At 40.3% G+C, this 27,893-nt stretch overlaps 2 protein-coding genes across 4 annotated transcripts in view; both read left to right on the plus strand.

The window, feature by feature from the left end:
* Positions 1 to 17,460, plus strand: part of LOC138319332 (cytochrome P450 4F2-like) — a 47,533-nt gene extending 30,073 nt beyond the window's left edge. The window contains exons 7-11 of the mRNA XM_069262412.1: positions 9,574 to 9,703; positions 10,145 to 10,274; positions 10,684 to 10,962; positions 11,227 to 11,292; positions 11,513 to 17,460. Of these exons, the coding sequence (XP_069118513.1) occupies positions 9,574 to 9,703; positions 10,145 to 10,274; positions 10,684 to 10,962; positions 11,227 to 11,292; positions 11,513 to 11,615 (708 nt within the window). The 3' untranslated portion in view covers positions 11,616 to 17,460. The remainder of the gene's footprint in view (positions 1 to 9,573; positions 9,704 to 10,144; positions 10,275 to 10,683; positions 10,963 to 11,226; positions 11,293 to 11,512) is intronic.
* A 140-nt stretch (positions 17,461 to 17,600) lies between these two features.
* LOC138319331 (cytochrome P450 4A25-like) overlaps positions 17,601 to 27,893 on the plus strand; it is a 44,301-nt gene continuing 34,008 nt past the window's right edge. For 2 of the 3 annotated variants that reach the window (XR_011207995.1, XM_069262410.1), the window contains exon 1: positions 17,601 to 18,549. Coding sequence is in view for 2 of the 3 variants with exons in the window: in XM_069262410.1 (XP_069118511.1) it covers positions 18,319 to 18,549 (231 nt within the window). In the remaining variant the exon portion in view is untranslated. The remainder of the gene's footprint in view (positions 18,550 to 27,893) is intronic. The other variant, XM_069262411.1, reaches the window with a different exon arrangement.

The following is a 27,893-nucleotide window of genomic DNA, read 5'->3' on the forward strand; positions in this document are numbered from 1 at the left end:
AGGAAGACCTAATTGATCGGGCGATGCGAGCTGACATATCCGAATAAAAGCCTGTCTGAGAGAGGACTCATGAAAAAACTTCCATGAGTGAAGGTAGAGGATCTCAGGACGTGAATGTAACGTCTCGGGCCTAGGCTTGCGCAGGAGAATGATTCTGGGTGGGAAAACCAGAGAACATCCACCAGAAACGACAAGAGCTCCGGAAAGCAGTGTTGTCTCGGACACAGTGGCGCTATCGGAAGGAGGGACAATGATGCTTTCGATATGTAGAACCTGTCCACCAGGTTGAATGACGGGGATACATAAGCATGCATTGACGGGATTGCATAAGCATGCAATTCCTACCAATTCAGAGATAGTGCGTCCACAGCCCAAGCCATTTGGTTTGGCACTGAGAGACAAAGGTTGGCAACTGGTTATTCAGGAAAGTGGCAAAAAGGTTTATGTGAGGCATTTTCCAAGCATGACAAATGCCCTCGAAGATCGAAGGATTTAGCTGCCGTTCTGTTAGAACCGGCTAGTGGCGCCTGGAGAGATTATCCGCCAGATCATTCAACCTTCCGGGAAGATGCTTGTCTAAAATAGTCAACTGCATTTCCTGACAGATGGGAAGAATACGGAAATACGGATAGCGAGGGCACAAAGGACGTGATATCGTATCTCCCTTTCTCTCTATATACGCGACATCTGTAGAGTTGTTCGTAGTCACACAAACCCCCCTTGTAATGCAGAATCTTCTGTTAAGCATGCAGAGCAAACAGAAAAGCCATCATCTCCAGCATGTCGTTGTGCTCTGTCAAGGTAAGCCAACAACCTTCACATGAACGCATCCGTGAACATGGTCATGGTTGGAGCTGGCCTACACAACGAAACCCCCTGCAGGATATTTTAAATTGCCTTTCAGAGTACACCACCGAAAAACCCCATGCGTTGATATAACACAAAACACTGAAACCAACGAATATGGACGTTGGACCAGCCGAGATGAAAGTAAAAGGCATTTTCGAATTTCTCCAAAGGTGGAAGGACAATACCCTGAATTGTGTTGAAACGGTTTCTGAAGACAAAGTCCTGGAAGGGTACATCTCGGAGTCTTGAAGGAATTCAAGTCGACTTTGATCAAACGTTTCAGGACCAGACGGGTGTTCCGCTCCATAGAATAGATGTGAACATGTCTTCCCCGTAGTGCAGAAATCCCGTAAAAACTAGCAGCTTCTGATGGAACGCTCCCAACTTCTTGTGGATAAGAAACATTCTTGAATAGAAGCCGGATGTATATTCTACCATAGGTACCTCCTCGACCGCACCCTTTTAAAGCGTGGTCCTTACTTCCTCCTGAATGGCAAGTGCTTTCTCTGAATCCCCCGATGGATGAAAGATGATAAACCTTGACGCAAATGGTGGATCTTGTGTGTGATTTCCTTCTAATGACTTTGGGAGAAAGGCGAAAAGCCGATCTGCTACAACAAGATGGTGACGAGGAAGATAGAGACCCTCCTAGGTGGGAAATTGTTTCCTAACCCGAAGACTCATCTGCAGGAGAAGGAGCTGTATCTGAGTTCTCCAGAAGAGACCTTTCGTATGGAACGATCAAGGAGGGGGAAATTAATCAGGAACTTTTCTCCCTGTCCCCTTGAGGGTTTATATTATCTTACCCTTCCTTCTGTTGCCCTTGAAGTAAGGCTTTGACTTCGACCGCACAGTACACTTGGGAGCTGAAGATCTAGCCTTCTTCTTGGGTGGTGCTGACCCCTGCGAGGTAATGGCCTTCAATGTCTGAATTTTCTTCAAAACAAGACAGAAAGGACCGAGTCCTCATTCAAATCAGCGTGTCGCATGCGAAATCTTCGGTGTGGTTGATTTCCTCGAAAACGGCTACTGGCTGCATAAAGTATATCCCGATATGCTCTGATTCTAGGCCAGAGGTCATGCGGTTTGGCTAACCCATGCGTGCGAGATGAGGAAGAATTCGTCTTCCAAAGAGTTTAAATATGAATGACCTTGACTGTTATTCCTTGTTGGATAAGAAAACGTCAAAATTGTCCAATAAAATATTCTAATTAAACATTTGGGAATCATAATAAACGAACTCCGCTCATTGGCCAGTAAAAAGCACGTAAACTTAAAGCTGACAATGCAAGTTGAAAAGCATGCATTTGAAACTAAATAAATATACATGTATATATATAATGAAATATTTTTTTTCGAAAATTGTTTTTGAGATATCCCCTAGTTACATTGTATAACGGTGCCGTATCCAAGAAAGTGGCAGGCATTTTTCTTTTGCTCTGCTTAGTAACCACCACTGGCCACCCCTTATAAAAAAGCACGGGACTTGACACACGTGCATCATTCTAAACATACCTGGTCTAAGATACACATGCCGTGATATTGCAAATAACAATGTCAAACTGAAGATAAACATTGCACTCACCTGACAAGATTTCAATGAAGAAATACATAAATGTGTTGTCAGCTAGATCCCAAAATATGTATAATACGAACTAATAAAACACTTCAATATATGCAAAATTTACACTTACATCGACACGTTTGTGTCCTTGGTAGTTGTCGCCCGTTTGGGACAGCTACGTCACGTGTATATATATAGCCAGTCGAGAGCATCGAGTACGATGATATACGTGGAGATTTGTGGACGGATTATCAATTTGGATTTCTATTCACTTGTGTTGGAATTTTATTTTGTCAAGCATCTAAATGACAACTTAGAGGATTTGACATGTATTCTTGCTAAAATAAGCCCCACACAGATTTACAGGTAAGTGGAATTTTTACGTATTAGTAGGTGATACACAGTGGACGGCTGCTAGGTCTATATGTGCATGACTGAGCGCAAGTGTGTTGATCCATGCGCTTTATTTAGGGGCCGGTAGGCGTGTTCTATCCAAGCAGAGTTAATACAAAATGGCGACTGCCCGTCCTTAGAAACCCAAAGGGTTATCTCAGAAATGTTTGAAAAAAATTATTGTTTTAAATCTCAAATGTATATTTTTTTAAACTTGCATCGTCAGCTTTAACATGGAATTTGCAAGCATGGGGTTAAAAGGAACTCAGGTCTGGTTCCGTGGATCCCAGGATTCGTCTGACGTGGCCGCGCACATTGTATGAGGTTACAACAACGACGGTAGAGGCACTGGAAAGAACCATCAGCAAGTTCTTGCGAAGATGGCTAGCAGTACCCCAAGCTTCACGAGCGTTGGCCTGTACAGCTCCCAATTTCATCACTGGTTGAGGAGTTCAAGGTGATTAAGGCAAGACAGGTGATGACTGTGAGGCACTCAAAAGACGATAACATCAGGTTCGCGGGCATAGAGACGAGAACGGGGAGGAAAATGGTCTGCAAGCAACGCAGTAGAGGCAGCTGAGAGCCGCCTGAGACATCAAGGCATCGTTGGTACAACGTGCGTATGATGCCAGGGACTGGGTACAAGTCATGTGCAGCGCTGGGGGACATCAGAAAAAGCCGGCAAGAGGAAGATGGTACAGGACAACATCAGGAAAATGGAGGAGGAAATCAGGAAGGCCAAAGTGGTGGATATTGGGAGCCCAGGAAGCATGGACGAGGTGGAGAACTAAAGACAGAAGACTGTCTTGGTCGGACATCTGGCTTATGGAACCTTGCCGAATCCAGTTCCTGCTGAGGTCAGTTTACGACCTGCTTCCCTCGCCTACTAACCTTCATAGGTGGGGCTTGACTGAGACTCCAGACTGTCCATTGTGCAACCGACCAGGGAACCTTGCGCTTGTACTTTCATGATACAATGTCGCCCTTACGCAAGGACGCTACAGATGGCGCCATGACAAGGTGCTAAATGAACTGGCTGACATCCTTGAGAGGGAAAGGATTAGAAGCGGAAGCCTTTAAGGGTTGTACATTCATCCACTTTGTACGAGGCGGGGATGGAGGACACACTTCTTCAACTGTTCACCAGGGGGTATCCTTGACGGCGCACAGAACTGGGAGATGAGGGTCGATCTAGACAGAAGACTTGCATCCCCCGTAATCATCCAGACCAATCTGCGTCCAGATATCCTCATATGGTCAACGCAGGGAAAGAAAATGGTCACTGTGGAATTGACAGTTCCATGGGAAGAAAGATGTGAGGAGGCATTTGAGCGAAAGAAGGGGAAGTATGAAGAATTTGTAGGAGACATCGGGGCCCTAGAGTGGAGATATGATGCAGAGGATTACCTGCACATTCCACATGAAACATGTTTGCAGCACTGGGTGTGAAGGGCAGAGACAGAAAAGCAGCAGTGGACCGACTGTCAAGAACAGCAGAGAAGTCGTCCAGCTGGCTGTGGTGGAGACGACAACACATGAGCTGGACACTATCCACAGACGGGCAGTGATTTGGCCAACCTTTGTCGACTCGCCATCTTGAGGACGTTCAAAGTCGAAACGTTCGAGGAGAGGTGGACCTGGCTGATGACGTCTGTGGAGCTGCAATCCAGGGATTGTATTTAGGTTATGACAAGCATCTAAATGACAACTTAGAGGATTTGACATGTATTCTTGCTAAAATAAGCCCTACACAGATTTACAGGTAAGTGGTTTTTTACGTATTAGTAGGTGATACACAGTGGACAACTGCTAGGTCTATATGTACATGATAGAGCGCAAGTGTGTCGATTCATGCGCTTTATTTAGGGGCCGGTAGGAGTTTTCTATCCAAGCAGAGTTAAAACAAAATGGCGACTGCCCGTCCTTAGAAACGCAAAGGGTTGTCTCAGAAACGATATTTGAAAAAAAATTGTTTTAAATCTCAAATATATATTTTTTAACTTGCATCGTCAGCTTTAACATGGAATTTGCAAGCGTGGGGTTAAACGGAACTCAGGTCTGGTTCCTATTTTTGGTATACATGTAATCTAAAACGGAACGGGGACCTCGTTATTGGCTCCGTTTAAGAAATCGACGATATACAGAATTTTACTGTGACTTTATGTTATTGAAGGTTCAAAAGACGATTCCTGTAAAAAAAACTAAAACACTGACATATCAGAAAAGGCCCCGCTCAATCTACATTACGATTAGAAAATGGAATATACAATTGAAGCTATCACTCGAAAAAGATTGATGACACTATAGTACAAAAGGTCTCAGAGAATTATCGGCGCCTACCAAAGTAGTATATATTTCTGACAATGGAAAAAGAGATCTTTTCTTTTTTTAAACTATAAATATCAAAATACAAGATGGCTGCCTCTTGGCCATCTTGATGAATTTGCTTGAACGAGTTTTATGGCCCATCGACAACTAATGTCCTTCAGAGTCATTGTTTTAATAGATCTATCCAAAAATGTCATATGCACAACAAGATCCTAAGGGAAATCTACCTATAAAATTTGAGACCGATCCAGTTGGTACTTTCTAAGATAAAAGGGTAACAATTTTCAACTATCAAAATCCAAAATATATGCTTATCGGCCATCATGTTGACCAATTGGTCCCAAAATGCAGTATACAAAACATGGGCGCCGGGGTAACCTACAAATGAAATTTGAAACAGTTCCTTGTCTTTTGATAAATAGTGGTAGCAAAAAGCGAAACAGCCGGTCGGACAGGCGGACAGAAAACCATACAGACGGACGGACCGATCGACAGGCAGACGGACAACCTGATTACTAAAAGGCACCCGTATTGCGATGCGATCATAAGCATCAAAATATTCAGTCTTTAACAGCAATGTCTACGCCAGCATCGGCCTAAACGGAACTCAGGTCTGGTTCGTAGTCTATTCATTAAAAAATTCTTCAACGTAAATCGGAACAGGCAACAATTCTATTATGTACCAAGTACATTGACTGCTTTTATCTAAAATGATAGAAAATTTCCTTAAACATAACTCGAGTTCCGTTTTACTTAAACGGAACTCGGAAATGGGAGTTGATCGAAAACTGAATTATAGTGGATTCATCACTAGTAACCCATGAAAAAAGACAACAGGCAACATTTCTCATATGTCTTAGACATATAGAATGATTTCATCTAAATAGATAGAAAATTTCCTTAAACGGAACTCGGAACTGGTTCCGAGTTCCGTTTTACTTAAACGGAACTCGGAAATGGGAGTTGATCGAAAACTGAATTAAAGTGGATTCATCACTAGTAACCCATGAAAAAAGACAACAGGCAACATTTCTCATATGTCTTAGGCATATAGAATGATTTTGTCTAAAATAATAGAAAATTTCCTTAAACGGAACTCGGAACTGGTTCCGAGTTCCGTTTTACTTAAACGGAACTGGGAAATGGAAGTCGATCGAAAACTAAATTAAAGTGGATTTGCCACTAGTAACCCATGAAAAATGACAACTGGCAACATTATTCATATGTCTTAGGCATATTGAATGATTTTATCTAAAATGATAGAAAATTTCCTTAAACGGAACTCGGAACTGGTTCCGAGTTCCGTTTTACTTAAACGGAACTGGGAAATAAGAGTTGATCGAAACCTAAATTAAAGTGGATTCCTCACTAGTAACCGACGAAAAAAGACAACAGGCAACATTGTTCATATGTCTTAGGCATATTGAATGATTTTATCTAAAATGATAGAAAATTTCCTTAAACGGAACTCGGAACTGGTTCCGAGTTCCGTTTTACTTAAACGGAACTGGGAAATGGAAGTCGATCGAAAACTAAATTAAAGTGGATTTGCCACTAGTAACCCAGTAAAAATGACAACAATCAACATTATTCATATGTCTTAGGCATATTGAATGATTTTATCTAAAATGATAGAAAATTTCCTTAAACGGAACTCGGAACTGGTTCCGAGTTCCGTTTTACTTAAACGGAACGGGGAAATAAGAGTTGATCGAAACCTAAATTAAAGTGGATTCCTCACTAGTAACCGACGAAAAAAGACAACAGGCAACATTGTTCATATGTCTTAGGCATATTGAATGGTTTTATCTAAACGGAATTTAACTAGTTCCGAGTTCCGTTTTACTTAAACGGAACTCGGAAATGGAAGTCGATCGAAAACTAAATTAAAGTGGATTTGCCACTAGTAACCCAGTAAAAATGACAACAATCAACATTATTCATATGTCTTAGGCATATTGAATGATTTTATCTAAAATGATAGAAAATTTCCTTAAACGGAACTGGGAGATAGGAGTTGATCGAAAACTGAATTAAAGTGGATTCATCACTGGTAACCCGTGAAAAAAGACAACAGGCAACATTTCTCATATGTCTTAGGCATATAGAATGATTTTATCTAAAATGATAGAAAATTTCCTTAAACGGAACTCGGAACTGGTTCCGAGTTCCGTTTTACTTAAACGGAACTCGGAAATGGAAGTCGATCGAAAACTAAATTAAAGTGGATTTGCCACTAGTAACCCAGTAAAAATGACAACAATCAACATTATTCATATGTCTTAGGCATATTGAATGATTTTATCTAAAATGATAGAAAATTTCCTTAAACGGAACTCGGAACTGGTTCCGAGTTCCGTTTTACTTAAACGGAACTGGGAGATAGGAGTTGATCGAAAACTGAATTAAAGTGGATTCATCACTAGTAACCCATGAAAAAAGACAACAGGCAACATTTCTCATATGTCTTAGGCATATAGAATGATTTTATCTAAAATGATAGAAAATTTCCTTAAACGGAACTCGGAACTGGTTCCGAGTTCCGTTTTACTTAAACGGAACTCGGAAATGGAAGTCGATCGAAAACTAAATTAAAGTGGATTTGCCACTAGTAACCCATGAAAAATGACAACTGGCAACATTATTCATATGTCTTAGGCATATTGAATGATTTTATCTAAAATGATAGAAAATTTCCTTAAACGGAACTCGGAACTGGTTCCGAGTTCCGTTTTACTTAAACGGAACTGGGAAATGAAAGTCGATCGAAAACTAAATTAAAGTGGATTTGCCACTAGTAACCCATGAAAAATGACAACAGGCAACATTATTCATATGTCTTAGGCATATTGAATGATTTTATCTAAAATGATAGAAAATTTCCTTAAACGGAACTCGGAACTGGTTCCGAGTTCCGTTTTACTTAAACGGAACTGGGAAATAAGAGTTGATCGAAACCTAAATTAAAGTGGATTCCTCACTAGTAACCAACGTAAAAAGACAACAGGCAACATTGTTCATTTGTCTTAGGCATATTGAATGATTTTATCTAAAATGATAGAAAATTTCCTTAAACGGAACTCGGAACTGGTTCCGAGTTCCGTTTTACTTAAACGGAACTGGGAAATGGAAGTCGATCGAAAACTAAATTAAAGTTGGTTTGCCACTAGTAACCCATGAAAAATGACAACAGGCAAAATTATTCATATGTCTTAGGCATATTGAATGATTTTATCTAACATAATAGAAAATTTCCTTAAACGGAACTCGGAACTGGTTCCGAGTTCCGTTTTAGGAGATAGGAGTTGATCGAAAACTGAATTAAAGTAGATTCATCACTAGTAACCCATGAAAAAAGACAACTGGCAACATTTCTCATATGTCTTAGGCATATAGAATGATTTTATCTAAATAAATAGAAAATGTCCTTAAACGGAACTCGGAACTGGTTCCGAGTTCCGTTTTACTTAAACGGAACTGGGAGATAGGAGTTGATAAAAAACTGAATTAAAGTAGATCCATCACTAGTAACCCATGAAAAAAGACAACTGGCAACATTTCTCATATGTCTTAGGCATATAGAATGATTTTATCTAAATAGATAGAAAATTTCCTTAAACGGAACTCGGAACTGGTTCCGAGTTCCGTTTTAATTAAACGGAATTCGGAAATGGGAGTTGATCGAAAACTAAATTAAAGAGGATTTACCAATATTAATCCATTAAAAAAGCCAACAGGCAACATTTCTAATATGTCCAAAGCACATTGACAACTTTTTTCTAAAAAGATAGAGAATTTCCTTAAACGGAACTCGGAACTGGTTCCGAGTTCCGTTTTACTTAAACGGAAATAGATGTTATTTGAAAACGTATTTAAACTAGCTCTATCACAAATTATCCATGAAAAAACACAACAGAAAACATTTGTAATATGTTCAAATTACATAAATTGAATTTTTTAAAATTTTGTTTAAAAAACAAAATCCTTAAACGGAACTCGGAACTGGTTCCGAGTTCCGTTTTACTTAAACGGAACTCGGAACTGGTTCCGAGTTCCGTTTAGCTTAAACGGAACTCGGAACTCGGAACTCGGAACCAACTTCAGCCTCCCGAAGGCAAAACAGTGAAATGACTCTCCACTGTTATCATATACAACGGAGTAAATCTCGCATATGTTTGGTGTTGTTACCTCATCTTATGCCATCGATAAATATTTTCTGATGTTATTAATGTTTTAAAGAAACCATTATGTTTAACTCCGGAATGGTAGTAGGCCTTTGATATAACCTTGGCCATACTATTATACGAAATTTATGAAAAGTCTTATTAAATTGCACAAATCTTGACAGTATTGTTGACAGAGTCACGTCCTTTTCAAACTTTAGTGTTGAGTTGTTGTTCTTCTATGTATTCACGATCAATTACTGAATAATTACCCAGGAAGCAGGAGGTGTTCCGGACAAGAAGTACAAAGATTTCCTGGACATTCTACTGATGGCTCGGGATGAGAACGGGAACGGACTGACCAGGGAGGAAATCCGGAATGAGGTTGACACGTTCCTGTTTGAAGGTGAAGTTTAACAAATATATCTAGCTGATCTTCAAACCTTATCAGGTTCCGCAAAAAAAAAAAAAAAAAAAAAAAAGGGATCTTCAAGAATGTGTTGTCGTTCCACTGTATTTAGTTTTTCATTTCAGTTTCTCAATAGGGATCGCGATTACCGAGTTAAGATGTCTCCACAGATTACCACAACCCCTCCACCTGTTGGTCGCGAGTTCAAATCTCATGTTAGCAGTTGATAGGCAATGACCGCTGGTCGGTAGTTTTCCTCCGAGCACCCCGACTTCCCTTCATCCATAAACCTGGCTTGTCCTTAACTAACCATGGTTGTTAAAAGGACGTTAAACTAATCGATCCAAGATTCGTTTCGATCACTATGGGTGGTTTTATACTATTTTATGTTATATATTATATGGAATATATTATATATCATCATTATCATTGGTACAGGACACGACACAACGGCCAGCGCCATCTCGTGGATACTGTACTCCCTAGCAACACACCCAGAGCACCAGACCAAAGTCCAGGCGGAAATTGACAGTGTCCTGGAAGGTCGTGTGTCGGACCATCTTAAGTGGTCAGTTTCCCATAACTACCTAGCGAATTAATTACTGGTTTGTGTGCTTTTCTTCGACAGACAAACGAAATTCTACGATTTGACAGGAAAGACATACTAAACCTATACATTAACAGTCAAAACTCAATATTCCTAGTTCAAGGAGCTAAAAGAAAAAAAATGGAAACGGGGACCAAGAATTATTCGGACTATAGCTCGACGTAACCTTGACCTTATAACCATAGCTGTGACGTGATATAAAGTGACCCTTTTATTGATAAAGTCAATATGTTTGTTGTTTATAATGTATCATTTTCAATAATTATAATCCTACATTGGTCAGTACGTTGCCCCCACAGTGATGCAGGAGCCTGTAGACATAAATTTCCTTTCGTCATTCGTTCAATATTTGCCTTGTGTGTGTTTCTAGGGAGGACATGCCAAAGCTACAATATCTAACCATGTGTATCAAAGAAGGTATGCGGCTCCACAGTCCCGTCCCCTTCATACAGAGAGAAAGTACCCGCGAGTTCACTATTGACGGGAAAACCTTTCCACCCGGGACTTTTCTTTCCTGTGCTATCTACTCTGTCCACCAGAACCCCGCGGTATGGAACAACCCCCAGGAATTCATACCCGAGAGGTTCTCCAAAGAAAACGCCACAAAGATGGACTCGTTTGCCTTTATTCCCTTTGCTGCTGGCCCAAGGTTAGACTTGTACTGAGGTTATCGATGTGTCCATGAATGTTTTGTTGATTTTAACCACTTATTTGGCTAAGAAACGGGACTGTTTTCTTGATTTCATTATTATCAATTTATCTGTGTTGTCGGCACCCCCAGTTCCATTCATTAGACCCAGCATGTGTTGTTCCTGTTCATTTCATTCTCATCAGTTTGTCTGTTGGTAAACTGTGTGGATTTCTTGACTATCTATTTTCCTTGTGTTTATTTAATTGTTTGTTTTCGTCACAGGAACTGTATTGGACAGACGTTTGCAATGAATGAGGAGAAAGTCACTATCGCAAGGATACTGCACAAGTGAGGCTTCTGTAATACTATTTGGTAGTCTCTCCTCCATACATTTACTGTTTCAGATAATAGTACGGTTTTCATGTGTTTGAACGACTAGTGTAGTTATGCAAAGCATGTTTGGGAAACAGTATTTCTTTATAACAAACAAAACAAAAAATATATATATAGTATTCGAAAACTCATTTCAGACGCGTGTTATACTGTAAATTCTGTCTGTTATTTCCAGGTACACGTTTGAACTTGACCCGTCCGTTGAAGTGAAGAAACAACCTGCCGCTGTGATGAGGAGTAAGAATGGTATATACCTTAACGCCAAAGCTCGCTGCTGATTGGTCAACTAAGAATAGTAGAGAGGTGCCTTCACGCCAAAGCTCTCTTGTGATTGGTGAAACTAATTAAGCATATGTGACTTTCAAGAAAAGGCCAAGACTAACTGAAGTCACACATTGTGTTGACATTTTGCCACCAATTTGTTGCTATACAGTATATTTATGTATCAAATTGCCAATGATAATTATGGTCATTTCATATAATTGTATAAATTGGTGAAAATTAAATTATACCCGAGTGTAGATTCATTCAAAGTTTAAAAAAAATAACGTATAGAATGCATTTATCAGATTGATTGATCTCAATAAAACCTAATCTTCTCAGTGATTGGTTGCAACACGATTTGTAATGCTAGATTATCATGGATTGGTTCATAACATGTTAACTTGTCATCGGTCTCTGTTTTGTGTCAGCTTTTTTTCTGATAGGTACACGTCAGCATTGCTGGTGTCTAACGACATTGTGTTAGATATGCATGTACGTACGTGTATTTTATACATAGTAGATAAAGAATCCAGGCTTCATAGATAAAACGGCTTTATGTTGTAAATATCCCTACATCATAATAACGTAAAGATCAATATCCGCGGACAGGATCTGTACAACATTTCATTTGCTTAAATATCAGAATTTTATACGAACATAATTGGCATATATACTGGACATGTAATGCAATTGTATACTGGACAATGGAGAATATCTGCAAAAAGACTGTCTTGTTACATAGACTACAAAAAGACTGTCTTGTTACATAGACTACAAAAAGACAGTTTTGTTACATAGACTACAAAAAGACAGTTTTGTTACATAGACTACAAAAAGACTGTCTTGTTACATAGACTACAAAAAGACAATCTTGTTACATAGACTACAAAAAGACTGTCTTGTTACATAGACAACAAAAAGACTGTCTTGTTACTTAGACTACAAAAAGACAGTTTTGTTACATAGACTACAAAAAGACAGTTTTGTTACATAGACTGCAAAAAGACAATCTTGTTACATAGACTGCAAAAATACAGTTTTGTTACATAGACTACAAAAAGACTGTCTTGTTACATAGACTGCAAAAAGACAATCTTGTTACTTAGACTACAAAAAGACAGTTTTGTTACATAGACTGCAAAAAGACAATCTTGTTACATAGACTGCAAAAATACAGTTTTGTTACATAGACAACAAAAAGACTGTCTTGTTACATAGACTGCAAAAAGACAATCTTGTTACTTAGACTACAAAAAGACAGTTTTGTTACATAGATTGTAAAAAGACAATCTTGTTACATAGACTACAAAAAAACAGTTTTGTTACATAGACTGCAAAAAGACAATCTTGTTACATAGACAACAAAAAGACTGTCTTGTTACATAGACTGCAAAAAGACAATCTTGTTACTTAGACTACAAAAAGACAGTTTTGTTACATAGACTGCAAAAAGACAATCTTGTTACTTAGACTACAAAAAGACAGTTTTGTTACATAGACTGCAAAAAGACAATCTTGTTACATAGACTGCAAAAATACAGTTTTGTTACATAGACAACAAAAAGACTGTCTTGTTACATAGACTGCAAAAAGACAATCTTGTTACTTAGACTGCAAAAATACAGTTTTGTTACATAGACTGCAAAAAGACTGTCTTGTTACATAGACTACAAAAAGACTGTCTCGTTACATAGACTACAAAAAGACTGTCTTGTTACATAGACTACAAAAAGACTGTCTCGTTACATAGACTACAAAAAGACTCTTTTGTTAAATAGACTGCAAAAAGACTGTCTTGTTACATAGACAACAAAAAGACAATCTTGTTACATAGACTACAAAAAGACTGTCTTGTTACATAGACTACAAAAAGACTGTCTCGTTACATAGACTACAAAAAGACAATCTTGTTACATAGACTACAAAAAGACAGTTTTGTTACATAGACTGCAAAAAGACTGTTTTGTTACATAGACTGCAAAAAGACAGTTTTGTTACATAGACTACAAAAAGACAATCTTGTTACTTAGACTACAAAAAGACAGTTTTGTTACATAGACTGCAAAAAGACAGTTTTGTTACATAGACTACAAAAAGACTGTCTTGTTACATAGACTACAAAAAGACAGTTTTGTTACATAGACTACAAAAAGACTGTCTTGTTACATAGACTACAAAAAGACTGTCTTGTTACATAGACTGCAAAAAGACTGTCTCGTTACATAGACTACAAAAAGACAATCTTGTTACTTAGACTACAAAAAGACAGTTTTGTTACATAGACTGCAAAAAGACAGTTTTGTTACATAGACTACAAAAAGACTGTCTCGTTACATAGACTACAAAAAGACAATCTTGTTACTTAGACTACAAAAAGACAGTTTTGTTACATAGACTGCAAAAAGACTGTCTCGTTACATAGACTACAAAAAGACTGTCTTGTTACATAGACTACAAAAAGACTGTCTCGTTACATAGACTACAAAAAGACTCTTTTGTTACATAGACTACAAAAAGACTGTCTCGTTACATAGACTACAAAAAGACAGTTTTGTTACATAGACTGCAAAAAGACTGTCTTGTTACATAGACTACAAAAAGACAATCTTGTTACATAGACTACAAAAAGACTGTTTTGTTACATAGACTGCAAAAAGACTGTCTTGTTACATAGACTAAAAAAAGACTGTCTTGTTACATAGACTGCAAAAAGACTGTCTCGTTACATAGACTACAAAAAGACAATCTTGTTACTTAGACTACAAAAAGACAGTTTTGTTACATAGACTGCAAAAAGACAGTTTTGTTACATAGACTACAAAAAGACTGTCTCGTTACATAGACTACAAAAAGACAATCTTGTTACTTAGACTACAAAAAGATAGTTTTGTTACATAGACTGCAAAAAGACTGTCTTGTTACATAGACTACAAAAAGACAGTTTTGTTACATAGACTGCAAAAAGACTGTTTTGTTACATAGACTGCAAAAAGACTGTCTTGTTACATAGACTGCAAAAAGGCTGTCTTGTTACATAGACTACAAAAAGACTGTTTTGTTACATAGACTACAAAAAGACTGCCTTGTTACATAGACTACAAAAAGACTGTCTTGTTACATAGACTGCAAAAAGACTGTCTTGTTACATAGACAACAAAAAGACAATCTTGTTACATAGACTGCAAAAAGACTGTCTTGTTACATAGACTGCAAAAAGGCTGTCTTGTTACATAGACTACAAAAAGACTGTTTTGTTACATAGACTACAAAAAGACTGTCTTGTTACATAGACTACAAAAAGACTGTCTTGTTACATAGACTGCAAAAAGACTGTCTTGTTACATAGACAACAAAAAGACAATCTTGTTACATAGACTACAAAAAGACTGTCTTGTTACATAGACTACAAAAAGACTGTCTCGTTACATAGACTACAAAAAGACAGTTTTGTTACATAGACTGCAAAAAGACTGTTTTGTTACATAGACTACAAAATGACTGTCTTGTTTCTTAGACTACATAAAGACTGTTTTGTTACATAGACTGCAAAAAAATGTCTTGTTAAATAGACTGCAAAAAGACTGTCTTTTTACATCGACTGCAAAAAGACTGTTTTGTCACATAGACTACGAAAAGACTGTTTTGTTACATAGACTGCAAAAAGACAGTTTTGTTACATCGACTGCAAAAAGACTGTTTTGTTACATAGACTGCAAAAAGACAGTTTTGTTACATAGACTACAAAAAGACTGTTTTGTTACATAGACTGCAAAAAGACTGTCTTGTTACATAGACTACAAAAAGACAGTTTTGTTACATAGACTACAAAAAGACTGTTTTGTTACATAGACTGCAAAAAGACAGTTTTGTTACATAGACTACAAAAAGACTGTTTTGTTACATAGACTGCAAAAAGACTGTCTTGTTACATAGACTACAAAAAGACTGTCTCGTTACATAGACTACAAAAAGACTGTCTTGTTACTTAGACTACAAAAAGACTGTTTTGTTACATAGACTGCAAAAAGACTGTTTTGTTACATAGACCGCAAAAAGACAGTTTTGTTACATAGACTACAAAAAGACAGTTTTGTTACATAGACTGCAAAAAGACTGTCTTGTTACATAGACTACAAAAAGACTGTCTCGTTACATAGACTACAAAAAGACTGTCTTGTTACTTAGACTACAAAAAGACTGTTTTGTTACATAGACTGCAAAAAGACTGTTTTGTTACATAGACCGCAAAAAGACAGTTTTGTTACATAGACTACAAAAAGACAGTTTTGTTACATAGACTACAAAAAGACTGTCTTGTTACTTAGACTACAAAAAGACTGTTTTGTTACATAGACTGCAAAAAGACTGTTTTGTTACATAGACCGCAAAAAGACTGTCTTGTTACATAGACTGCAAAAAGACTGTCTTGTTATATATAGACTACAAAAAGATAGTTTTGTTACATAGACTACAAAAAGACAGTTTTGTTACATAGACTACAAAAAGACAGTTTTGTTACATAGACTACAAAAAGACTGTCTTGTTACTTAGACTACAAAAAGACAGTTTTGTTACATAGACTACAAAAAGACAGTTTTGTTACATAGACTACAAAAAGATAGTTTTGTTACATAGACTACAAAAAGACAGTTTTGTTACATAGACTACAAAAAGACAGTTTTGTTACATAGACTACAAAAAGACAGTTTTGTTACATAGACAACAAAAAGACTGTCTTGTTACATAGACTACAAAAAGACAGTTTTGTTACATAGACTGCAAAAAGACAATCTTGTTACATAGACTACAAAAAGACTGTCTTGTGACATAGACTACAAAAAGACAGTTTTGTTACATAGACTGCAAAAAGACTGTTTTGTTACATAGACTACAAAAAGATAGTTTTGTTACATAGACTACAAAAAGACAGTTTTGTTACATAGACTACAAAAAGATAGTTTTGTTACATAGACTACAAAAAGACAGTTTTGTTACATAGACAACAAAAAGACTGTCTTGTTACATAGACTACAAAAAGACAGTTTTGTTACATAGACTGCAAAAAGACAATCTTGTTACATAGACTACAAAAAGACTGTCTTGTTACATAGACTGCATAAAGGCTGTCTTGTTACATAGACTGCAAAAAGACTGTCTTGTTTCTTAGACTACATAAAGACTGTCTTGTTACATCGACTGCAAAAAGACTGTTTTTGTTACATAGACTGCAAAAAATTGTCTTTTTAAATAGACTGCAAAAAGACTGTCTTGTTACATCGACTGCAAAAAGACTGTTTTGTCACATAGACTACAAAAAGACTGTTTTGTTACATAGACTGCAAAAAGACAGTTTTGTTACATCGACAGCAAAAAGACTGTTTTGTTACAATGACTGCAAAAAGACAGTTTTGTTACATAGACTACAAAAAGACTGTCTTGTTACATAGACTACAAAAAGACAGTTTTGTTACATAGACTACAAAAAGACTGTTTTGTTACATAGACTGCAAAAAGACTGTATTGTTACATAGACTGCAAAAAGACTGTTTTGTTACATAGATTGTAAAGTTTATTAAATTTCACGACGTATATTACTTGCTTTAAAGACGGAATATTTAGAGGATATGTCTTAAATTTTCGTTAAAAAAGATCGACAGCTCATGAAATGACGGCCCCGCTTCAGAAAGTAAGACGGTAACCCTCGCACCCGCAAGCTACATCAAAGGCTGCGCCGGCGGATATCAAAGGAAAATCAGTCGTCGCCCAACGTCACGGTCAGTGCACAAACACAAAAGCGCCTGCCTTGGACTTCCCCAAAACCCAGTGTGACTTATCCTTCTCATATACGTCCTTGATTTATATGGCTCATGAACAACGAAAACATGAGTATCCTCATGCCTCTGTCTGATTTTTAAGACACAGCCACTTCTCGTTGTCGCTAACAGTTAGGAATCTAATTATCAAATTGTATAATTTTAACTATCTACATGTATCTACTGTTGGTTGTATATCTACTATTATATAACCTTTATAGTTATCTAGTCATAAGTGCGTTTTCACTTTAAAAGTTGTCCTGTATGATGTCTACTTTATGTAATCATAAATGTTTTGTATGTGAATGATCCGTGCGGGACCTTGATTGGTTTAATAAACATTGTATTTTGTCTATATTGTCTATTGTCAGAAATATGTATAGATATGTTTCTGCTATTGTGTATTGATACGGATGCGCACATGGGGAAAGAGCCCGAATTTTATGTTCGTAAACATGTTTTTATTTTCATGTAATATGCATACCGACAAGTGTGTATAGTGTACTTAAACTGTTTTTGGTGTGATAAAACGTAAACTACGAATTAATACAGACATAAGACTTACAGCGACATGTGTTGGTAACATAAATATGACATCCTTCGATCATCATCAGTATCACATACATGGTCTTTTAACGTACCAAGGGAGATTACTCGTATGTATATGTAGGCCTATAGCTACACAAACGATCTAGTTCTTAACCCCTGTGAACTATGCGCCGTGGATCCGGATGCATGAACGTGATTTGTGCTGATATTTATTGTTAGATATGTAGCCAGCTTTGTTGTTATGCATCGTCCACCTACCGCCGATATCATCATTGTGACATATCCCGGTTGACAAGAAAGGGAGCATTGTTTACAACACCAGCCACATTGTTTACAACTATTCTGTGGGTTGACAATGTTAAAATCAAGTCTTTTATTCAACACAGCGTTGACCCCCGGAAACATCGTGGGGACTGTTTTTCTCGGATTAGTAATTTACGTACTGTACGAAGTCATACGGTTCCTGCTACACGTGCGATACGTGTCTAAAACCTACCGTGATTTACCTGGGCCTGAAGGGGCACACTGGCTGTATGGTCATCTTCACCAGGTAAAATACAAAATGAAGTGTATAACGATTCATAAGGTAAATTCGTGTAAAGGTGTAGCTATGATCAGATAAATATTGTACAGTCGACCAGGTAAATATTGTACAGATGTAGCTATGATCAGGTAAATATTGTACAGGTGTAGCTATGATCAGGTAAATATTTAACAGGTGTAGCTATGATCAGGTAAATGTTTTACAGGTGTAGCTATCATCAGGTAAATATTGTACAGATGTAGCTTTGAACAAGTAAATATTGTACAGTCGTAGCTATGGTCAGGTAAATATTGTAAATGTGTAGCTATGATCAGGTAAATATTGTACATGTGTAGCTTTGAACAGGTAAATATTGTAAAAGGTGTAGCAATGATCAGGTAAATATTGTAAATGTGTAGCTATCATCAGGTAAATATTGTACAGATGTAGCTATGATCAGGTAAATGTTTTACAGTTGTAGCTATCATCAGGTAAATATTGTACAGATGTAGCTATGATCAGGTAAATGTTTTACAGGTGTAGCTATCATCAGGTAAATATTGTACAGTTGTAGCTATGATCAGGTAAATGTTTTACAGGTGTAGCTATCATCAGGTAAATATTGTACAGATGTAGCTATGATCAGGTAAATGTTTTACAGGTGTAGCTATGATCAGGTAAATATTGTACAGTTGTAGCTATGATCAGGTAAATGTTTTACAGGTGTAGCTATCATCAGGTAAATATTGTACAGATGTAGCTATGATCAGGTAAATGTTTTACAGGTGTAGCTATCATCAGGTAAATATTGTACAGATGTAGCTATGATCAGGTAAATGTTTTTACAGGTGTAGCTATGATCAGGTAAATATTGTACAGTTGTAGCTATGATCAGGTAAATGTTTTACAGGTGTAGCTATCATCAGGTAAATATTGTAACAGATGTAGCTATGATCAGGTAAATATTTTACAGGTGTAGCTATGATCAGGTAAATATTGTACAGGTGTAGCTATGATCAGGTAAATGTTTTACAGGTGTAGCTATGATCAGGTAAATATTGTACAGATGTAGCTATGATCAGGTAAATATTGTACAGATGTAGCTATGATCAGGTAAATGTTTTACAGGTGTAGCTATCATCAGGTAAATATTGTACAGATGTAGCTATTGTTACATTAACGAATAACAGAAAGGAGAAACCAGCAGCTAAATTCAAAACACAATTTAATTATATATACAATATTATACAGAGATGGTTTACAATATCTAAAGTAATTGGTGGTGGTACAAGAGTAATATGTTGATTTAAAGTGTTACTTATATGTATGCGAATGTCCTGGTATAATCCTTGATCCTTCCAGGTTTCAAATTAACAATAATAAAAAATCCACGAGGAAAATGAATGTCCACAGATGATTTGTAAAGTTCCAGGCAATATGAATACATCCACACAAAGTGTTGTAATAATCCACAGATAAAGTCACAATAGCTCTCCCAATAGAATCTTATATGGCGCTGTACAATTCTTGATATGTCTTATTACAGGTCTCATTACAGTTCTGATTAGCTTTAGACAGTTGGAGTATATATAGCTAAACCCTAATTCAAGAATATTGGAGAACCTTCTACTTCTAGAAATATCTAACTAAAAGCAGTAAACAAATAAACACACATATACTTTCTGGAAATAGATCATTCTAGATCTCTACTTAAAATCAACATGTTTACAAACATATTTGTTTATACATGATTATATTCTAGAAAGTTCTATAACCTAGATTAATGATATGACCTTTATAGGATGTATTGATAAAAAAAAGCTATAGAGTTTATCTCCCTTATCTCATAACTACATGTATTTAGTGTCATACATAACACACCCCCTCCTTAAAGAAAAGAAAGTTTTCTTGAAAAGGAAACTTTCTTGACATATTAAGTCATATTTAAATCCTTGATAAAGCATCAGCTAGAATATTGTCTTTCCCTTTGATATGTTTGATGTCAAGATTGTACTCTTGCAAAGTCAAACTCCACCTGAGAATTCTTTGATTTTTGTTTTTCATTTTTCCAATGAATGTTAAAGGGTTGTGGTCGGTGAAGACCAACACAGGCACAACTGTAGTGCAGAGATACACATCAAATTGGTTCAAGGCCAAAATCAATGCTAAACATTCTTTCTCAATGGTGGAATAATTTCTCTGGTGTTTGTCAAATTTTTTCGAGAAGTAACAAATTGGATGGTCAATTTGTTCAGTACCTTCTTGCATCAAAACAGCACCAACACCTACATCACTGGCGTCAACAAACAGTTTAAACTGTATATTAAAATCTGGAGCAGTCAGAACTGGTGAGTTTGATAGTATAATAATAATAATAATAATAACTTTATTTAAACGTCGATGACCCATTGAGCCAATGGCTCATCTCCCATGGGGTCGACACAAAAGCATGCAATACAACAGACAATAATATGACAAATTATACATGTATATATAGAAGTAAATCAACTAAACTAAGGTAATTAATAAAAAAAAATAACATACGAAAACATTTACATTTATATGTATATCAACTACGACTACAAATCAAGTTAAATGAATCAAAGTAAAAAAATAGATTCATCACCACATACTATTCATGGACAGGATCTCGATTGTGTTGTTTACAACTATTAAACAATTTTCAATATACATTTGCAATAAATGCATTTTTAATCGGTATTTAAAATTTGCAAGTGGCGCACATTCTTTAATTTGCCTGGGTAATAAATTCCAGTTAATCACTCCAGAGTAGCTAAATGACTTTTTCATTAGTTCTGTACGAGGCTTTGGGAGCACAGGCTGACATTAGACCTTACGAACAGCTGGATGAGACTGGTGTAAATAATGTTGATATGTATTCAGGGGCCACTCCGTGAATTGATTTGTATATTAACACACACATGTGGTATTTGATTCTATACTCAAAGGGTAGTATTTTGAGTTCATTAAACATTTCCTTAGAAGGTGTGAGAGGTGGTTTATTAAGAATTATTCTCAATGCCTGCTTTTGAATTTTTGTTAATTTTTTTATCTGTTCTTTAGTACAATTTCCCCAGACAATAGACGCATAGTCAAGAATTGGTGAGATATAAGCATGATAATACAACAGTTTCGCGTCTTTTGACAAATAGGTATTTAATTTTCTGAGGAGGGCTAATCTAGTTGCCAATTTAGAGTAAACCTTATTAACTTGTTCATTCCATCCAAGGGTCTGTGATCAATGTGTATCCCTAGCACTTTTTGTGTAGTGACTGAGTTTAATATGTAATTGTCTAATTCTAGCTCTAAAACTCCAGCAGTATGTAATGCTCTGGGTTTGCCAAGGAGCATACATGTCGTTTTTTTCTTTATTAAAAGCCATATTGTTATTTGTACACCACTGCTTTATATGATTTAGGTCAATTTGGAGATTTTGATTGAATTACATCAAGAGTCGTGCCGTTGATGTGAATGGTAGAGTCATCAGCATACATGTCGATATTTGAGTGTTTAGTGTATAATGGTAAGTCATTTATATACAAAATAAACAGCAGAGGACCAAGTATTGATCCCTGAGGAACACCTGATATAACTTGTTGGGAGGTAGATTTAATGTTCTCATTTTAACCGATTGTTTTCTTTGGTTAAGATATGATTCAAACCAAAGTAAACTATGTGCTGATATTTTCATTATTTTTAATTTTATGCAATAGAACTCTATGGTCTACTAAGTCAAATGCTTTTTTAAGATCTAAGAAAATGCTACCGACTAAATCATTATTATCAATGTTAATTCTCCACTGATCTATTAATTTAACTAGAGCTGTTTGACAAGAGTGATTTTCCCTAAATCCTGATTGTGCAGAGTGGAGAAGTTCATATTTAAGGAGGTATCTGTTTAAGTGATCCGTAACATGTCTTTCAATTATTTTAGCAAGTGTCGGTAGAACTGAAAATGGTCTATAGTTTCCAGCTTCATCAACATTACCTCCTTTAAATAAAGGAGTTACTCTGGCCTCTTTTAGTCTAGCGGGGAAGATACCAGATTGCAAACTTAAATTGATTATGTACGCTATGTGTGGGAGCTAGCTGTTGAACACACAGCTTGATAATTTTGGGTCCAACACCATCAATCCCAGTGGCCTTTGCAGTATTTAGATTATTCACGAGATCAAAGACGCCTTGTACAGAAATTAACGGAATAGAAAATTCAGCATGATTAGGTACCATGTTTAGTACATGGTTTTCAAGTAATGTATGATCTTGTTCATTTAGGGGAGTTTTTGCCACACCATGGGATATATTGACAAAGTGGTTATTGAGATGTTCTATTATATCCTGTTTTTGGTTAAGTGTAACATCCCCGTCTTTTAGGGTTGACGGTATTGTCGAATTTGAAGATTTGGAGCGAAATGATTTTAAGTGATTCCATAAAACACTTGTATTCTTATTGTTTTCTACTGCATTGATGAAAAAGTTTCTTTTTGAAGTTACTAACAAATTCTTAGCTTTATTTCTCCAGTCAAACCAGCTCTCCTCCCTATTTCCCCACCCCACCACCTAAGTCAAATAGTCTTCCTCCCCTTTCCCCACCCCACACCTAAGTCAAACCAGCTCTCCTTCTTTCCCCACCCCACCACCTGTCAAACCAGCTCTCTGCTCCCTCTTTTCTCCCCACCCCACCACCTAAGTCAAACCAGCTCTCCTCCCTCTTTCCCCACCCCACCACCTAAGTCAAACCAGCTCTCCTCCCTCTCTTTCCCCACCCCACCACCTAAGTCAAACCACCCTCCTCCCTCTTTCCCCACCCCACCACCTAAGTCAAAGCAGCTCTCCTCCCTCTTTCCCCACCCCACCACCTAAGTCAAAACCAGCTCTCCTCCCTCTTTCCCCACCACCCCACCACCTAAGTCAACCAGCTCTCCTCCCTCTTTCCCCACCCCACCACCTAAGTCAAAACCAGCTCTCCTCCCTCTTTCCCCACCCCACCACCTAAGTCAAACCAGCTCTCCTCCCTCTTTCCCCACCCCACCACCTAAGTCAAACCAGCTCTCCTCCCTCTTTCCCCACCCCACCACCTAAGTCAAACCAGCTCTCCTCCCTCTTTCCCCACCCCACCACCTAAGTCAAACCAGCTCTCCTCCCTCTTTCCCCACCCCACCACCTAAGTCAAACCAGCTCTCCTCCCTCTTTCCTCCACCCCACCACCTAAGTCAAACCAGCTCTCCTCCCTCTTTCCCCACCCCACCACCTAAGTCAAACCAGCCCTCCTCCCTCTTTTCCCCACCCCACCACCTAAGTCAAACCAGCCCTCCTCCCTCTTTCCCCACCCCACCACCTAAGTCAAACCAGCTCTCCTCCCTCTTTCCCCACCCCACCACCTAAGTCAAACTAGCTCTCCTCCCTCTTTCCCCACCCCACCACCTAAGTCAAACTAGCTCTCCTCCCTCTTTCCCCACCCCACCACCTAAGTCAAACTAGGTCTCCTCCCTCTTTCCCCACCCCACCACCTAAGTCAAACCAGCTCTCCTCCCTCTTTCCCCACCCCACCACCTAAGTCAAACCAGCTCTCCTCCCTCTTTCCCCACCCCACCACCTAAGTCAAACCAGCTCTCCTCCCTCTTTCCCCACCCCACCACCTAAGTCAAACCAGCCTCCTCCCTCTTTTCCCCACCCCACCACCTAAGTCAAACCAGCTCTCCTCCCTCTTTCCCCACCCCACCACCTAAGTCAAACCAGCTCTCCTCCCTCTTTCCCCACCCCACCACCTAAGTCAAACCAGCTCTCCTCCCTCTTTCCCCACCCCACCACCTAAGTCAAACCAGCTCTCCTCCCTCTTTCCCCACCCCACCACCTAAGTCAAACCAGCTCTCCTCCCTCTTTCCCCACCCCACCACCTAAGTCAAACCAGCTCTCCTCCCTCTTTCCCCACCCCACCACCTAAGTCAAACCACAGCTCTCCTCCCTCTTTCCCCACCCCCACCACCTAAGTCAAACCAGCTCTTCCTCCCTCTTTCCCCACCCCACCACCTAAGTCAAACCAGCTCTCCTCCCTCTTTCCCCACCCCACCACCTAAGTCAAACCAGCTCTCCTCCCTCTTTCCCCACCCCACCACCTAAGTCAAACCAGCTCTCCTCCCTCTTTCCCCACCCCACCACCTAAGTCAAACCAGCTCTCCTCCCTCTTTCCCCACCCCACCACCTAAGTCAAACCAGCTCTCCTCCCTCTTTCCCCACCCCACCACCTAAGTCAAACCAGCTCTCCTCCCTCTTTCCCCACCCCACCACCTAAGTCAAACCAGCTCTCCTCCCTCTTTCCCCACCCCACCACCTAAGTCAAACCAGCTCCCTCCCTCTTTCCCCACCCCACCACCTAAGTCAAACCAGCTCTCCTCCCTCTTTCCCCACCCCACCACCTAAGTCAAACCAGCTCTCCTCCCTCTTTCCCCACCCCACCACCTAAGTCAAACCAGCTCTCCTCCCTCTTTCCCCACCCCACCACCTAAGTCAAACCAGCTCTCCTCCCTCTTTCCCCACCCCACCACCTAAGTCAAACCAGCTCTCCTCCCTCTTTCCCCACCCCACCACCTAAGTCAAACCAGCTCCTCCCTCTTTCCTCCCTCTTTCCCCACCCCACCACCTAAGTCAAACCAGCTCTCCTCCCTCTTTCCCCACCCCCACCACCTAAGTCAAACCAGCTCTCCTCCCTCTTTCCCCACCCCACCACCTAAGTCAAACCAGCTCTCTCCTCCCTCTTTCCCCACCCCACCACCTAAGTCAAACCAGCTCTCCTCCCTCTTTCCCCACCCCACCACCTAAGTCAAACCAGCTCTCCTCCCTCTTTCCCCACCCCACCACCTAAGTCAAACCAGCTCTCCTCCCTCTTTCCCCACCCCACCACCTAAGTCAAAACCAGCTCTCCTCCCTCTTTCCCCACCCCACCACCTAAGTCAAACCAGCCTCCTCCCTCTTTCCCCACCCCACCACCTAAGTCAAACCAGCTCTCCTCCCTCTTTCCCCACCCCACCACCTAAGTCAAAACCAGCTCTCCTCCCTCTTTCCCCACCCCCACCACCTAAGTCAAACCAGCTCTCCTCCCTCTTTCTCCCACCCCACCACCTAAGTCAAACCAGCTCTCCTCCCTCTTTCCCCACCCCACCACCTAAGTCAAACCAGCTCTCCTCCCTCTTTCCCCACCCCACCACCTAAGTCAAACCAGCCTCTCCTCCCTCTTTCCCCACCCCACCACCTAAGTCAAACCAGCTCTCCTCCCTCTTTCCCCACCCCACCACCTAAGTCAAACCAGCTCTCCTCCCTCTTTCCCCACCCCACCACCTAAGTCAAACCAGCTCTCCTCCCCCTCTTTCCCCACCCCACCACCTAAGTCAAACCAGCTCTCCTCCCTCTTTCCCACCCCACCACCTAAGTCAAACCAGCTCTCCTCCCTCTTTCCCCACCCCACCACCTAAGTCAAACCAGCTCTCCTCCCTCTTTCCCCACCCCACCACCTAAGTCAAACCAGCTCTTCTCCCTCTTTCCCCACCCCACCACCTAAGTCAAACCAGCTCTCCTCCCTCTTTCCCCACCCCACCACCTAAGTCAAACCAGCTCTCCTCCCTCTTTCCCCACCCCACCACCTAAGTCAAACCAGCTCTCCTCCCTCTTTCCCCACCCCACCACCTAAGTCAAACCAGCTCTCCTCCCTCTTTCCCCACCCCACCACCTAAGTCAAACCAGCTCTCCTCCCTCTTTCCCCACCCCACCACCTAAGTCAAACCTGCTCTCTCCCTCTTTCCCCCCCACCACTAAGTCAAACCAGCTTTCCTCCCTCTTTCCCCACCCCACCACCTAAGTCAAACCAGCTCTCCTCCCTCTTTCCCCACCCCACCACCTAAGTCAAACCAGCTCTCCTCCCTCTTTCCCCACCCCACCACCTAAGTCAAACCAGCTCTCCTCCCTCTTTCCCACCCCACCACCTAAGTCAAACCACAGCTCTTCTCCCTCTTTTCCCCACCCCACCACCTAAGTCAAACCAGCTCTCCTCCCTCTTTCCCCACCCCACCACCTAAGTCAAACCAGCTCTCCTCCCTCTTTCCCCACCCCACCACCTAAGTCAAACCAGCTCTCCTCCCTCTTTCCCCACCCCACCACCTAAGTCAAACCAGCTCTCCTCCCTCTTTCCCCACCCCACCACCTAAGTCAAACCAGCTCCTCCTCCCTCTTTCCCCACCCCACCACCTAAGTCAAACCAGCTCTCCTCCCTCTTTCCCCACCCCACCACCTAAGTCAAACCAGCTCTCCTCCCTCTTTCCCCACCCCACCACCTAAGTCAAACCAGCTCTCCTCCCTCTTTCCCCACCCCACCACCTAAGTCAAACCAGCTCTCCTCCCTCTTTCCCCACCCCACCACCTAAGTCAAACCAGCTCTCCTCCCTCTTTCCCCACCCCACCACCTAAGTCAAACCAGCTCTACTCCCTCTTTCCCCACCCCACCACCTAAGTCAAACCAGCTCTCCTCCCTCTTTCCCCACCCCACCACCTAAGTCAAACCAGCTCTTCTCCCTCTTTCCCCACCCCACCACCTAAGTCAAACCAGCCCTCCTCCCTCTTTCTCCACCCCACCACCTAAGTCAAACCAGCTCTCCTCCCTCTTTCCCCACCCCACCACCTAAGTCAAACCAGCTCTCCTCCCTCTTTCCCCACCCCACCACCTAAGTCAAACCAGCTCTCCTCCCTCTTTCCCCACCCCACCACCTAAGTCAAACCAGCTCTCCTCCTCCCTCTTTCCCCACCCCACCACCTAAGTCAAACCAGCTCTCCTCCCTCTTTCCCCACCCCACCACCTAAGTCAAACCAGCTCTTCTCCCTCTTTCCCCACCCCACCACCTAAGTCAAACCAGCTCTCCTCCCTCTTTCCCCACCCCACCACCTAAGTCAAACCAGCTCTCCTCCCTCTTTCCCCACCCCACCACCTAAGTCAAACCAGCTCTCCTCCCTCTTTCCCCACCCCACCACCTAAGTCAAACCAGCTCTCCTCCCTCTTTCCCCACCCCACCACCTAAGTCAAACCAGCTCTCCTCCCTCTTTCCCACCCCACCACCTAAGTCAAACCAGCTCTCCTCCCTCTTTCCCCACCCCACCACCTAAGTCAAACCAGCTCTCCTCCCTCTTTCCCCACCCCACCACCTAAGTCAAACCAGCTCTCCTCCCTCTTTCCCCACCCCACCACCTAAGTCAAACCAGCTCTCCTCCCTCTTTTCCCCACCCCACCACCTAAGTCAAACCAGCTCTCCTCCCTCTTTCCCCCACCCCACCACCTAAGTCAAACCAGCTCTCCTCCCTCTTTCCCCACCCCACCACCTAAGTCAAACCAGCTCTTCTCCCTC

Source organism: Argopecten irradians, chromosome 3 (assembly GCF_041381155.1).
Source record: "Argopecten irradians isolate NY chromosome 3, Ai_NY, whole genome shotgun sequence".
Lineage (NCBI taxonomy): Eukaryota > Metazoa > Mollusca > Bivalvia > Pectinida > Pectinidae > Argopecten > Argopecten irradians.